The sequence below is a fragment of the Adiantum capillus-veneris genome, chromosome 30 (genome assembly GCF_014529385.1).
Source record: "Adiantum capillus-veneris isolate H3 chromosome 30, ASM1452938v2, whole genome shotgun sequence".
NCBI lineage: Eukaryota > Viridiplantae > Streptophyta > Polypodiopsida > Polypodiales > Pteridaceae > Adiantum > Adiantum capillus-veneris.
This window is the reverse complement of record NC_140960.1, coordinates 61733790-61748272: the sequence shown is the minus strand read 5'-3', so window position 1 is coordinate 61748272 and position 14483 is coordinate 61733790. Positions and strand designations below refer to the sequence as shown.

The 14483-nt window shown below is 48.1% G+C and overlaps 1 protein-coding gene across 1 annotated transcript in view; it reads right to left on the bottom strand.

Annotated features, from left to right (window-relative positions):
- LOC147418066 (flagellar radial spoke protein 3-like) overlaps positions 1-10141 on the bottom strand; it is a 31797-nt gene extending 21656 nt beyond the window's left edge. Inside the window, exons 1-2 of the mRNA XM_086506738.1 lie at positions 9936-10141; positions 9402-9752 (exon numbers count right to left, since the gene is read on the bottom strand). Of these exons, the coding sequence (XP_086362864.1) occupies positions 9402-9629 (228 nt within the window). The 5' untranslated portion in view covers positions 9630-9752; positions 9936-10141. The remainder of the gene's footprint in view (positions 1-9401; positions 9753-9935) is intronic.
- Positions 10142-14483: the final 4342 nt, after the last annotated feature.

Here is a 14483-nt window from a genome sequence, read left to right as displayed (position 1 = left end):
ACCGTATTGCTCTCTAATGTTGTTGGTTTTGAAGAAAGACGGATCTTGAAGAATGTGCATCGATTATAGAGCTCTCAACAAAATCACCATCAACAACAGATTTTTGATTCCTAGGATTGATGATATACTTGACAGATTGCAGGGATCCTCGTGCTTTAGCAGGATCGATTTAAAGAGCAGATATCATCAGATCCGAATCGCGCCGGGAGACGTCTACAAGACGGCCTTTCGGACGACTTTTGGGTTATTTGAGTTTTTAGTGATGTCTTTTGGCTTAACCAATGCTCTTGCGACATTTAATCGGATGATCGACAAGATTTTCGAGAGTACAGACTATTTGTTGGCACTTTCTTTGACGACATCATTGTTTTCTCCAAGGATGAGGTAGAACATAGAGAACATCTGATTCAGGTCTTTCAGGAATTACGAGATCACAAGTTAGTGATTAATGAGAAGAAAAGTGAATTTTTCCTACCAAAGATACACTTTTTGGGACACATTGTGTCAGCAACGGGAGTGCAGATGGATCCGGTGGATCCGGCCAAGATAGAGACTATCTGTGATTGGCCCGATTTGAAGAATGTCCATGAAGTTAGAAGCTTCTTGGGATTGTGTTTGTACTACAGACGGTTCATTAGAAAGTTTGCAAAGGTTGCTTCCCCTTTGCATATCTTGACACAGAAAGGAGTCCCTTTCTCGTGGGGACCTACAGAGGTGATTGCCTTTCAGACTTTGAAAGAGAAATTGACTACGGGGCCAGTTTTGACTTTGCCGGACTTGCAGAAGTCATTTGAAGTATATTGTGATGCTTGTGGTCCTAATCTGGGTGCGGTCTTAATGCAAGAAGGCCATGTCATTGCTTACGAGAGCCGATTGTTCTCAAGGCTAGAATTGACAGCACAGATTTATGAAAAAGAGCTTTTGGCGGTTATCCGTGCTCTTACTCAGTGGCGGCATTACCTACTCAGAGCGGATTTTACTGTCTTTACAGACCATCAGAGTTTACGCTACTTCTTGTCAGAAAAGCAGCTATCGGAAAAGTAGATGCAATGGGCGAACATCTTGTCACAGTTTCACTTCCAGATTGTCCATGTGCAGGGACATAAGAATTTGGTGGCAGATGCTTTGTCTAAAAAGCCGTTGGTTCTTGCTATTTCCGCGATACATCATAGGAGCTTCGAGGATATGGTCGATCAATATGCTACGGATACAGATTTTGCAGACATTTTTACACAGATACGGGATAGGGAGACAATAGCGGGATATTCCATTCGGGATGGCTACTTGATGAGGAAAACCATGTTGTGCGTTACACAGCCGTTGAGGGAAAAGGTTATGACCAAATGCCACTGTCTACCTTTTACGGGTCACTGCTGCATTGCTACCACCTTGAGAGGGGTAGAGAGATACTTCTTTTGGCCGAGACTCAAGAAGGATGTGGATGAGTTTGTGCGCAGTTGCTTAGTATGCCAAAAGGTCAAGTTTGACAGGCATATAGCACAGGGATTGTTACAGCCTTTGCACATACCCACCCGCCCCTAGGAAAGTACTGCAATGGATTTCATTTTTGATCTCCCGAGAACACACAGTGGTCACGATGGTATACACAGTGGTCACGATGGTATCTGGACTGTTATTGACGGATTTAGCAAGCAGGCTCATTTCATTCCAATAAAGAAAACAGTCAAGCCGGATCACTTAGCGAGACTGTTTGTGGCCCAGATTTTCAGATTACATGGCATGCCTGAGACGATTGTCTCCGACAAGGATCCCAGATTCACGAGTTTGTTTTAGAAGGCAATTTGGGAGAACATTGGCACGCGGTTGCAGTTCTCGTCATCTTTCCACCCGTAGACTGACGGGCAATCTGAGATTGCCAATTCAGTGGTTTTAGATTTATTGAAGTCTTACATCTCGGATCAGAAGACTCAATGGGAAAAGTATCTACCTTCGGTGGAATTTGCCTACAACAACACGATACACTCTTCGACGAGGAAGGCGCCATTTGAAATAATTGAAGGTGCTGCGAAGGTTCCACCCTTCCTAAGCACGAAAGATAAGATTTTTGAAGCTTATGAGTACACGCATGACTTGGACATGGCTTTTGCCAAGCTCCGCGAGGCTTTGCAGAAATCTCAGGAAAGACAGAAAAAGGCAGCAGATCGCCATCGTCGTGATTTGAAATTGAAGGAGAATGATTGGGTGCTCTTACGTTTTGAGAAGAAACGCCTGAGAAAGAAAAAGGGAAAGGAGAGGAATTTTCCAAAGCTTAGTATGAGATACTACGGACCTTTCCAGATTGCTAATTGCATTGCCAATAAATCATGATCTGAGATCCGAATGAATGTCGAATGTGATTTGTCATGTGCTGTCCTGTGATGTCAAGTGATGTCCTATGATGTCATGTGATGTGACTGTCGATTGGTACATGTGCTAGATGTGTGTTCCTAGTGCGTCAGTACTAACTGTCAGTGTCTGCTAAGACAGTTTATGGCTTCTGTCTCTTTTGCAGGCGTAATCGAGGGCAATTACGATGCTTTCAAGAGAGGGGTATGTCACAACTTGGTGACGTGGCTGCCCACTATACATAGACACACACCCTCTGGCTAAAACCGGAAATGCTCACGTGGCTGGCTGCCGGCAAGGACTGACACATGGCAGGTCTGTCCGGAAATCGCAGCGGAAATTGCGGCGCCAATTGCGGGGGCTGACGTGGCAGCAGCGTACGAAAAACTTGCTTTTTGGCCAGCTTTTGCTTTATTTGGTCTACGCAAATTGAGAGAGAGAGAGAGAGAGAGAGAGAAAAGAAAGAAGAAAGAAAGATTTTTAACGTCTATGTCAGGCCGAAATCGGCCTATGAGACAGATCAAATGTACATTGTGTGTATGTCATCCGTCTATCGGAAAGACAAATGAAACAAAATTGATACAAAACTGAGCTGAAAGTAGGTAGTGGAGTATCTGAGGAGGGATGGAGCTCTATCTCTAGGGGTATATGCATGTCTGTATGCTCAAGGTAGTACAATCATGAGAATGCATCAAGCTATCTAGCTCCATCCTGTACTAATGGGGGGGTGTAAGATGTGGTACATGGGTGGGTCTGGTGCCAAGGCTACCCGGATGAAAGCGGTCGGGTCAGCCCTCATCTGAGCCACTCGCTCCTCAGTGGCACGGCGCTCCCGGGCTCGGATCTCCTCGATCTGTCGGTGGTGGGAGCTCGCGCCCCTGTAGCCTGTGACTCGTGGTCGTCGTCTAGCTCGGTTCACCTCCGCCTGTGGGAGTGTCACTCCCCTCTGAGTGTCTGGTGAGGGGGGGGCGGAAATCCTCTGAAAGAAGTCTGTGAGCTGCGATTGTCTCCCCTCTGTCTGTGTAGCTGTGTGTGGCTGTAGTAGTGTGTCCCGATGGCTCTGTATCTCTAGTAAGAAACGTCCGAGCTGTCTCTGATCTCGAGATTCCATGATCTCTCGGAGAGTGGGCTGTCCTCTAAATAGGGCCTCATACCTGCCTCTGATCTCAGTGTATGCTCTGCATCTACATACAAAGTGCTCCTCACTCTCCACCTCCTCTGTGCAGGCTCTGCAGATTCGCTCCCCCCTCGGAACACCAGTATGTCTCCCGATCTCAATCTCTAACCTGTGTGAAGCCACTCTCAGCTGACCAATCGCCACCCGTGAGCTATGTGGCATATATGTGTCCATGTAGCGTGGTCTCTGTATGAACCCCCCAGATAATATGGTGAGAAACTGGTCTCTGTAATCTGACATCCTCGTCCCCAAGCTAGGTGCCGCCCAGACTCTCCTAGTGTATAGCTGCCACAGATCCTGTCTCAATACCAAGTTCCTCTCACTGCGAGAGAGGTGAACATATGGTGAGTGGGGGTCGTACTGGAATGGTGGTAGGCTCTCCATGTCAAGACCGTGTCCCTCAAACCATGCTCTGACCTGTGAGTACCATGCTCTCTCATGTCCACTCTCTGATAGCTGTATAGCTGCCTCAAATGCTCTACGGGTAAGTCTGTCAGGAGGTAGCTCTCTCATCCTCTGGATGAAGCAAACTGTCTGGAATAGTGCCTCTACAACCATAGGTGGTGTGGCGAGCTCGGCTCTAATAATGTCGTGTGGCACTGTCTTCTTGCTGCGGAGCAAGCGTGAGATCATATATACCTGTGGTCTCTCAAGTTGTGTCCACTGGTCAGCTGTCAATCCTGGTGCCCATACTGCCGCCGAGTACATCAAGGCCGGGGTGACTAAGGTGTCGAAAAGCCACCCCTTCGTGCGGGGCTCCTGAAAGTGTGCCTGGTGGCACCTCCGCTCTAGCATGGCCAGAGCTGCATATCCTCGGGTGAGCCTGTCAACAGCAGCCTGCCTCATAGTGAAGGGTCCTGGTAGGCTGGTGAATGTGATGCCAAGGTAGACATAGGAGGTGACTACATCAACCTGTCCTCCTGCTGCTGTGAAGGTGGCGGCGCTCCTCACTGCACTGGATGTGTGAAAGATCATAACCTTGGTTTTGCCAAGGTTCACAGTCAACCCCCTGTTTGTGCTGAATTCGTCCAAGGCCTCAAGATGGCGTTGCAAGCCCTCGGGTGACTCTGAAATCAACACAATATCATCAGCATATAACATGATGTGGACCGGAGTACCTGCTAAGTCGCTCCCCTCTCCCCCTGCTCGTAGTATGTAGTCGGAGATCTCGTCGATGTATAGCCCAAAGAGTGTCGGGGAGAGTGGGCATCCTTGCTTAACACCAATGGTGCTAGCAATGGTCTCTGAAAAACCGCCTGGGCAACGAACCCGACCCGCCACCCTCTCATATAGAGCATATATGGCCCAAATCATCTCTGTTGGTACCCCAATGCTGTGAAGGCGCTGGAAGAGTCTCTCGCGTGGGACTGTGTCAAAGGCCTTGCGGAAGTCCACAAAGCAGCAGTAAAGCCTCTTCTTCCGCGCCTTTGCCCCATCAATGAGGCAGCGCAGAACGAAGATGTGGTCAATGGTGGAGAAAGCTCGTCTGAAACCTGCTTGGCCTGGAGCTCGTAAACCCTCGATCTCTGCGTAGCAGCTGAGCTGTGCCTCAAGTACTGCTCCATATAGCTTGGCCATCGTGTGGCCAATCATGATAGTCCTGTAGTTCCCTGGGTCCAGGGTGTCGCCAGATTTGTGGATAGGCACTATGGTGTGCTGTGTCCACTCCTCTGGGAAGCCCTCCCCTATAGCCCGGTTGAAGACATGTGCAATCAACGGGGCTATAGTGGAGGCCGCATAAATGATGTGCTCACTCTGTAATCCAGTATGGTCAGCTGATCGTCTGTGCTGCATGCGGCGTATGGCCCTCTCTACCATCTCTGCCGTAAAGAAGGAGGAGCACGTGGGGCGAGGCTCGTGTGGTTGTGGAATAGGAGGCTGCCCTGGCACTTCATAAAGTCGCTCTGCATAATCATGCCATATCTGTGGATCCTCAATAGCTGTAGTCGGACGTGGCTCGCGTAGGGTGCGCCATGCCGTCGCGCTATCCATGCTCATGAATAGGCGGTATAGCTCAAGCTCCTGTGCCTCTTCGAATGCTCGCCGCTTTTGGCGTGTCAGCGTCTTCATATGCCGTCTGGCCTCTCTCTCTGTGATCTCTCCTAAGGCTTGTCGTGCCTGGAGGCGTCGGTATAGCTCTCTGCACTCATCATCATACCAGCGGTTCTGAGGCATAGCCCCGGGGGGGGGAGTGCGTCCTGTGTGAGTGGTGTGTGGAAAAGAGCTAATAGCTGAAGTGTGGAGAACGGAAGAGATATGTGATGTGAGAACTGAGAGTGGTGTGGATGGGTGGAGGAGACATAGGCCATGTTCGACCTTGGCCGAGTAAATAGAAGCTAACTCATGTGTGAAATGGATGGTGGTGTGTGGAGTGCGTGTTGTGGAGCTGTGTGTGATGGTATCTCCGGTGATAGAGAAAGAGAGGTATGTGTGGTCGGCTCCGATGGGTATGGGTGGAATGGTGAAGGATGTGATAAGGTGTGTAGCCTCCCTGGAGCCCAGAATATAGTCGACTGTACTCCCCCCTCCTTCTGCAACTCCATGTGGCATACAAGTCAGGCCCCCTGAGGTGGGCCACTGGACCATCCCGTTATAAATAACGAGACGGTGCTGGGAGCCAAGTCGAAGTAGATGTCGTCCATAAGCTGTGACTGGAGCTCTGTCTGCTGTGTCTCTCCTAGTAGCCTCCTCATCTAGAGTGTGTAGTGTCTCTGGGTCCTCATGGTCATATGTCTCACACTGCTCACTGCGTGTACGAGCATTGAAGTCTCCCATAAGGAAGACTTCGCCCAGTGTGGAGTACTCCATAATCTCCTCCGTGAGGCATGCGTACGGTGACTCCTGCTCAATAGGGGCGAGAGAGAGAGAGAGAGAGAGAGAGAGAGAGAGAGAGAGAGAGAGAGAGCTCTTTTGCTTTATTTAGGCTCAAGAGGGAGCTTGAGAGAGAAAAGCACATGCTTTTGATTTTCTGCTTTTGGGGCTCTGCTTTTTAGCATCCCTTGTAAACCTTTAAATAAATGGGCAGGCCTCCCACTCTGCAGAGCATCTGGACGCAGAGTCTGAGAGTGAGCGCCTGTCTACTCTCTTGTACTTTAAACACAGAATAATATAAAAAGAAATACCAAAAGGGGCGCCAATCTTTGGGGCCAATATCTCTAGGCATGGAACTCCCCCGGGCCAGTGTCGAATCAATTGTGAACTGTGAACTGTTTTGAAGTGATATTTTGTGGTGTCGTGGTAGAGTCTCAACTTGGAGTTACAGCAGCAAAGTGCTTCTAAAGTATTCAGACACCCGCTTCGCATTCAACTTTCTTCTTGTGCGCAAGCTGTCTGAAATGCGTTCCGACAGGTCTTCATCAGTGATGAGTTCACCACCTCCCCCTATGCAAAGACAGTTGCAGGGATTTTGTGGATCTTGAGTTCTGGAAGGAGCTCAAGAGTCTAAACGCACAGGTAAAACCGGTGGTTCATTTGCTTCGAGTTCTGGATGGCATGGACCCTTGCATTGACAAGGTTTATGAGGCAATGGACCGCATGATCGAGCAGCTTGCACAGCTTGAGCTAAAAGCAGAGCAATATGAGGAGATCCATGTGCTTTGAGAAGCTCGAGGTGCAATTTATATGCCTCTCCTTTACACGGGGTAGCGTACATGGTGGATCCATAGTTCCAAGGTGCAGGGCGAGAGACAGATAGAGAAGTCATGAACCAATTTACAAAGATCTTAAACAAGAAGGTTCTAGACAGAGATGGGCGACGTATTGTCAAAGATCAGTTAAAACAATACAGAGAGATGTGGGGGTCATTTGGCAGTCCAGTTGCTCAGATTGATCGCAGGAAGATAGGTTCAATGCTATGGTGGGAGGACTCTGGCTATGATAGCCCTGAGCTTCAGAGATTGGAGATCCGTATTCTCAGCCAGTCAGTTAGTACCTCATGCTTGGAGCAATTGTGGAGTACCTTTAGCCACATTGCTTCCAAGAAGAGGAATCTGCTTGGAATGGAGAAGGCAAATGATCTTGTCTTTGTCTGCGCAAATTTGAAAATGCTTTGCAAGAGTGCAGGTTAAACAAACAGATCCTTTTACACAGTGGGAGATGGAGCAAGAGGCTCCTCAGGAAGGAGGAGATGCAGGGCCACCGACACCAGGTACTTCATCCATGGCTGAGGTCAAGCCGGGCCTAGAGCTTGATGATGAGGAATGGGAAGATGTGCATGGTGTACAACCGGCTACTACGAATTGGGAGGCTTCTCAGTCTAGTGGCTCTTGAGTCTCGAGTCTTAAGTCTTGAGTCTTGAGTCTTGAGACTTGAGAGTTGCGACTTTAGGACTTCCATTATCCTTACCTTTTTGTATTGTTGCTTGCCCTCTTTGTAGCATCTTTATGGTATTTGTCACCTTTAGTCTTTTGGTATTGTGGTTTGCCCCCTTGTAGTCTCATTATGGTATATGTCACCTTTGGCTTTTTTGTAGCGCCTTGGCGGGCCTTGTTAGCCAAAATTAAGCAAAAAGTGTATTTTGCTCAATGTTATGGCTCAACTTTCAAAGTTTCAAGTCTTATCTCTGACTTCTACTCGTGCAATTATTTGAGAGCTCTAATCTGTAATTACATGTGTAATTGTGTATGGGCATTGTTCAATGTTGTGTATGTACCATGGCCGCGGCGCCGCATATCCCAATCAAGTCATAATAAGGTTGAATGGTCTTCGAATCGTGTTTTTTGTGGGTATTAGAGTCATAGGACTTTAGTACTACTTGTATTCAAACACATTACGCTAAAAATATACTTATTTGGGTGTTTTTTAAGCCTCCCATTTCGCATCGTTCCCATTCCGGATCCGTTCTTGTTCCCCCGTTCCGTAGGGAGGCCCATCGTTGTTCCCGTTCCGCGTTCCGGGTAACTATGCTTTAAATATGAGCCTTGGGGGCCCTCTCTTGCACTCTTTAGAGCACAAATTGCATAGGAGGTGCTCCTTGGCTGTTGTACTTTGTGAAATCAGCTATAATTAAGAAGCGATTAGGGCCAGTGCTCTCTTAGGGTGGAACTTCGCCACTCCCTCCCTCCCTCTCTCTCTCTCTCTCTCTCTCTCTCTCTCTCTCTCTCCAGTTGTTATTGAAGTGCTAAAAGTTTGCTGTTCTTTTCTATTAGCTTAAAACCCAAGCATCTCCTTTCTTGACCTGAGCCAGATCATCAAGGGCCACCTAGTGTACACCTTCATACAGTCATATGGTCTAAGCATTAAGGACTAAAACATGTGCACAAACACACGATCAAGAGACACAAAAACTTGAGGTAGATGAAAAGAATAATATGTACACTATTTTATGGGGGAAAACATGAACAGCACTTGAAACGAAAGAGAGAGAAAAATAAAATATACAAAAATCACAAGGTAAAAGGCTCACATTGGTGTTTTAAAAACAAAAAACAAAAAGTAGGTCTCATGATGTAAGGCTGTGAAATGAAGGGAAACATTGACAAAGCAAAAACAAAAAAAGATTTCAGTGCTTTTACATAGAAAGGTAGGGAGAATCATTATCGGAAATAGTAAAATTTCACATGCATGCCTAACTCTTTTCTTCTCTAAGGATTGTTTTAGCAAGCCAAAAAGCCCTGAAACATTGTTCACTGTTCATCCCTTGCTGATACAAACTAAAACGAGTATAAAACGCACAAAGAAGTATAAGTTCTATTTAACATTGAGCCAAAATGAGCATAAAAATGAGGTCTCAAGCATGTAGTTCAGTCTCAGCATTGTATAGTGCAACCAAGAATATTCCATTAAAAGAAGCTATTGTATATGAGCATTAACAATTCCACATGAGCACATCGTACAGATTAATGAGATATTGGAAAGACAAGCAGCATTGTTCACCAACCTTACGAGGATGATGAGGCTGGGTGGGACCGCGGATGACACGCGGATCAAACATGAGATTCATCATGCGCCCAGGATTGTAGGGTTGAAAATGATGTTGGGTGTGGTCTGGAGGTGTCCCCGGCTGACTTCTACCTGCCTTACTAGAAGTGGGGGAAGACATGATGTGATTTGGGGGGGCATGCCCCCCATGCCGTGGAAGCGCAGATAATGTTGAGCCCCCAGACATGCTGCTTGAAGTAGGACGCAATTCAGAACCCTCCTTTTTTGTATACTTCTTTATCAGACAATTGCCTGCTTATCAAGCCTAACCCTGCAGAAACGGTCCATCTTCTTGCTCCTCCATGCTAACCTGAAAGTAAGGTACATTAGATAAATCAATCTCTCTCTCTCTCTCTCTCTCTCTCAATCAAAAAAAACAAAAAAAACAAAAAAAAAGAAACACACACACACATATACAACGCACGCATGAGCGATCACTCTTCATACAAAGACATAGCACACGTATGAGCGGCAATGCGCAAGAAATGCATGCCTGAGAACGACGAGTCTCGTGTGATTGTACGTATGCGCGTGTGGTCCACGAAGCTCTTCTTCACATCGGGGCGCTGCATACAGTTGACGGTTGCAGAAGTCATCTCCAAACTCTGAATAGCGCATGCATATCTGTGTATGCGTGCGTTGTGTGTGTGTGTGTGTGTGTGTGTGTGTGTGTGTGAGAGAGAGAGAGAGAGAGAGAGAGGCTACTCTGTATGTTCGTGAGCGTGAAGAGGCTTCGCGGTAACCTCCCGAATTCCAGGCTGAAATTTGAAGCTTTCAAAAAATATACATGCAATCCATGGACACACTCTAAAAGACTAAGAGCGCTCGATTGATTACCCCATAGCATAGAAAGAGGGCGAAACGTCACCTGCAACCAAGACTGAATAATCTACCTTTAGGTGCTTCAAGCGCCACCACCCTCCGCCCCCCCCCCCCCCCCCACACCAAAACTATAAGGGGTATGAGCCTCCCTGAACGGCCACGGGATGGGGACCCCCACCTAGACACATTAGCTCCGCTCCACGCACTAGTGCACCGTGGGGGCTCCACGCAAGGTTCCCCAGGGCACGCTATGACCCTCCTTGAGTGCGGGGGAGCTTGGGGCTACATGGGGCTAGGGACCCGGAACGCGAGACACTCGGAACACACCATGGCCGCGGACCCACGGAACGGAACGCGACCCGAGCTGGCCCCGACCCGAGCCGGGCTTTTTGAAGGCATACGCACCCACCACGCACCTCCACATGACGCGCCCAACTTCGAGCCGTTACACTTGGTATCAGAGCTTCAGGAAATCAACCAAGCCGAACCCAAGGAAGGGGGAGGCTCCGGGACTCAAAACGGCGCGTACCCAACGTGCGGGGCCGCCAACGCTGCTGCTACAACCACTGCTTGCCGAACCCAAGAGGGGGGAGGCCACGGGCAAAAATGCGTCCCGCCACTGGAACATACTACAATACTTGCCGAACCCAAGAGGGGGAAGGCCACGGGCAAAACTGCGTCCCACTACTACTACTCCTCAGTTCGCCAAACCCAGGAGGGGGGAGGCTACGGGCAAACCTACGACCCGCCACTCAGTTCGCCAAACCAGAGGGGAGAGGCTACGGGCAAACCTACGACCCGCCACTCAGTTCGCCAAACCCAGGAGGGGGGAGGCTACGGGCAAACCTACGACCCGCCACTCAGTTCGCCAAACCCAGGAGGGGGGAGGCTACGGGCAAACCTACGACCCGCCACTCAGTGCCAAATGAGGTCCACACAGGGACCAACTGGGATCAGTTTGACGATTGAAGATTCAGCCAAAGCCTTCATGGTGTCATGACGACCAAAGCTACTTCAACCTAAAGACTGAATCTCACTAAGTAACCTTACCCGATTCAAGATTCAGCGATTGGAAACCAAAGCTGGTGTCAGCCTAAGTCTACAACGCGCGTCAAAATGACGGTAAGTTTCCTTGCAACTTCGCAAGGGCTGCATTGCGATGGACTTTACTTCAAATTCGGCTTTCAAAGAAGTCTCCGCGCGGGCCAACGCAGCAGGTGGCTCCGCACACCTCGGGTTACCTTTTGGGGAATGCTCAAGTATGGGGAATTCTACTTGGGTATTCAAAGCAGATCTTTTTCAGCCTTCTGCCAAAACACACAAAAATACACACACCTTATTCCAAAAATTCCAAAAACAAAGCATGCTATCTACTTGCATTTCGGGTACAGTTTTCACGCACTTTGCACTATATGCACCCCTTAGACCTTTGGCCTATGCATAGCCAAGCTCTCTTTTCTCCCTTTGTTCGACGAGGACGTCGAACTTTCTTCAACCGGGGGTGTATATAAGGGGTATGAGCCTCCCGGAAACGGCCAAGGGATGGGGACCCCCCACCTAGACACGTTAGCCCCACTCCACGCACTCGTGCATCGTGGGGGCTCCACGCAAGGTTCCCCAGAGCACGCTATGACCCTCCTTGAGTGCGGGGGAGCTTGGGGCTACGTGGGGCTAGAGACTCGGAACGCGAGACCCTCGGAACACACCATGGCCGCGGACCCACGGAACGGAACGCGACCCGAGCCGGCCCCGACCCGAGCCGGGCTTTTTGAAGGCAAACGCGCCCACCACGCACCTCCACATGACGCGCCCAACTTCGGGCCGTCACAAAAACGAAAAGGCAGCTCACCCTTCCAAGATTCGTGCAACAACGATTTGAAAAGGCGAAACTGGTAGCGGAGCTTCCGCTACACGCTCTAAGGGCCCTCCAGATGCACTGTTAGTGGGCCTTAGGGGGAGCCCTCTAACAGAACCCCCCTCATAGGCCCTCTAGAGGCGATGTTAAGGAGCCCTTTGAATGGCGAATGCTCCCTCATAGATTGCATACAGCAGGCTGCAAAAATTTCGGAAGAGAGAATCGCCTCCAGCTTCGGGGGTGGTCGAACTGTTAAACTTACACCACTCTGCTGCTTCACAGGTCCAGGGCATACATGTACGGCTAGTATGTCGTTGGGCTGGCCACCCATAGTCTAGGTTGTACTTGGTCCAGTCGCCCGAGTTTGAGGCCGACCGTCCACTTTGTCCGTGCGTCCGCATATATTATTATATATCATTTTTCTATTGGGTCGTGGGGAATTTTATCAGGCCTTGCCCTACCTCCCCTTGGACACCTATTTATAGGGGCAGGGGGGTACCCACTTCCATCATCTAATACTAATTGTACTGAGGGTCTTTTGTTGATGGTAGTCATGAAGGGCTAACGCCCCCTCCTCTTCACCATATCTTGCGTTTGTGGTCTACTCTCTCTCTCTCTCTCTCTCTCTCTCTCTCTCTCTCTCTCTCTCTCTCTCTCTCTCTCTCTCTCACACACACACACACACACACACACACACACGCGCGCGCGCACGCACACTCACACGAACCACCCTCCAGAATCTCAAAGGGCCACCTTAACCGGTTGTGTCATGTATTGGATGCATGCAGCAAGAACAATTATCGGCAGATAGCTAAGCAAGGAGTTGACCAAGCCATGCGAGCATGCATCTCAGCATTTTTAAGTATGGGTCTACACATGTACAACATGAGGGCTCTCTTCTCTTTTGTAACATTTAATGGCCTAGTAACTTGTGTGTAGCGAAAAATAGCATGAACATAGTGAGCATTTCATTAGAATAGATTCCTAATGAGCATAACAAGAGTGCTTGGGTGGAGAGAGCAACAAAAAGCATAACACGTAGTTAGATAGCATGAACCATACTTCAAAAGAGAGAGAAATTAAGCTATTGACAACAGTTGAGGACTGGATATTCATGGAGCCGGTCCCCCCTCCAAAAGGCTTTGTATTATAGGTTTCTCCCATCAAGAGAGACATTTTACAATACAATTCTTTGTGTTCCTTCAATCCTAGCTAGTGCAATGAAGATGGAAGCTTCAAGCACTAAGGAAAACACTTCTAAAACACAACATCAATTCCCTCACGGTCTCAGACTCAAGACCTCACACACCTTCGAAGATGGTGAGAGCTAGCGGGTTATGAGAGTAGATTGAGAGGAAGAAGGAGTAGTCCTACGAGAAAGACGTATGTCTCCTCACATAATCGCTCATATTAGCATAGCATAGCTTAGTAATTAGCATGGTAGAGGAGATGGGCATGCATTGAAGCTTGGCTCTTGGTTGGATTTGCATCACAAAGCCAAGAGTTGTTGGTGTGGGCCTTCCTTCTCACAAGCTTGGAGTAGGTGATAAGCTTTCCATGAAAGCTTGAGAAGGAGAGAGAGAGAGAGTCTTCTTGCTTCACTCATGAGCTTGTGTGAGTGTGTAAGTGAGAATGCCTTTAAAAATTCAGCCCCCTCTCTCTCTTGGTCGACCCCTCTTCCATTTTACTCATGATGACACCCCATTGGACCTCTCCCGGCTTAGCCAATGAAATTTAAGCAGCATAAGTGATAGCCGACTGGCATGTGTCCCCCTTTCCCCTTTTGTGAGAGCTTTAGGTAAGTAATTAATGCAACTAAACTTTCATTGGACCCCTTTATCTCCTAGCCAATAGGAATCAAGCAAGCCATTGGGCTGTTGAATGCTCATTGGACCCCTTAGGAGATTGTCCAATAGTCTTCTAGAGAGCTTAATTCTTATTGGTTCTTTTATTAAGTGTTTTTAAATTAATTAAACTAGATTTACTCTAGCCTAATTCTCATTGGTCCACCTCCACTATAAAAATCTCCAAGTGTTTATCGTGCTGTTTTACCGTGTTTTGTAGAGAGAAGGTGCAAATTCAAGTAGAGAAACAAGAGAGAGGAGACCGGGGGGGTTTTTTGTGTTTAAAATAATTTTACGTTTATTACCGCAGTTATTACCGCATAGATTATCAATGATATTACGGCGTAAATTATCACTGTTATATTCGACAGCCAAATTTAGTGCCTAAACTTTCAAATTCTGGCTTAGCCCCTCCCTCCCCCTTCAAATTTTGGTGTTTTCCTCCTCTCAATAAAAAATAAAGAATATTGTATAAAATTTTCAAATTTAAAAAAGAAGAGAGAGAGAGAGAGAGAGAGAG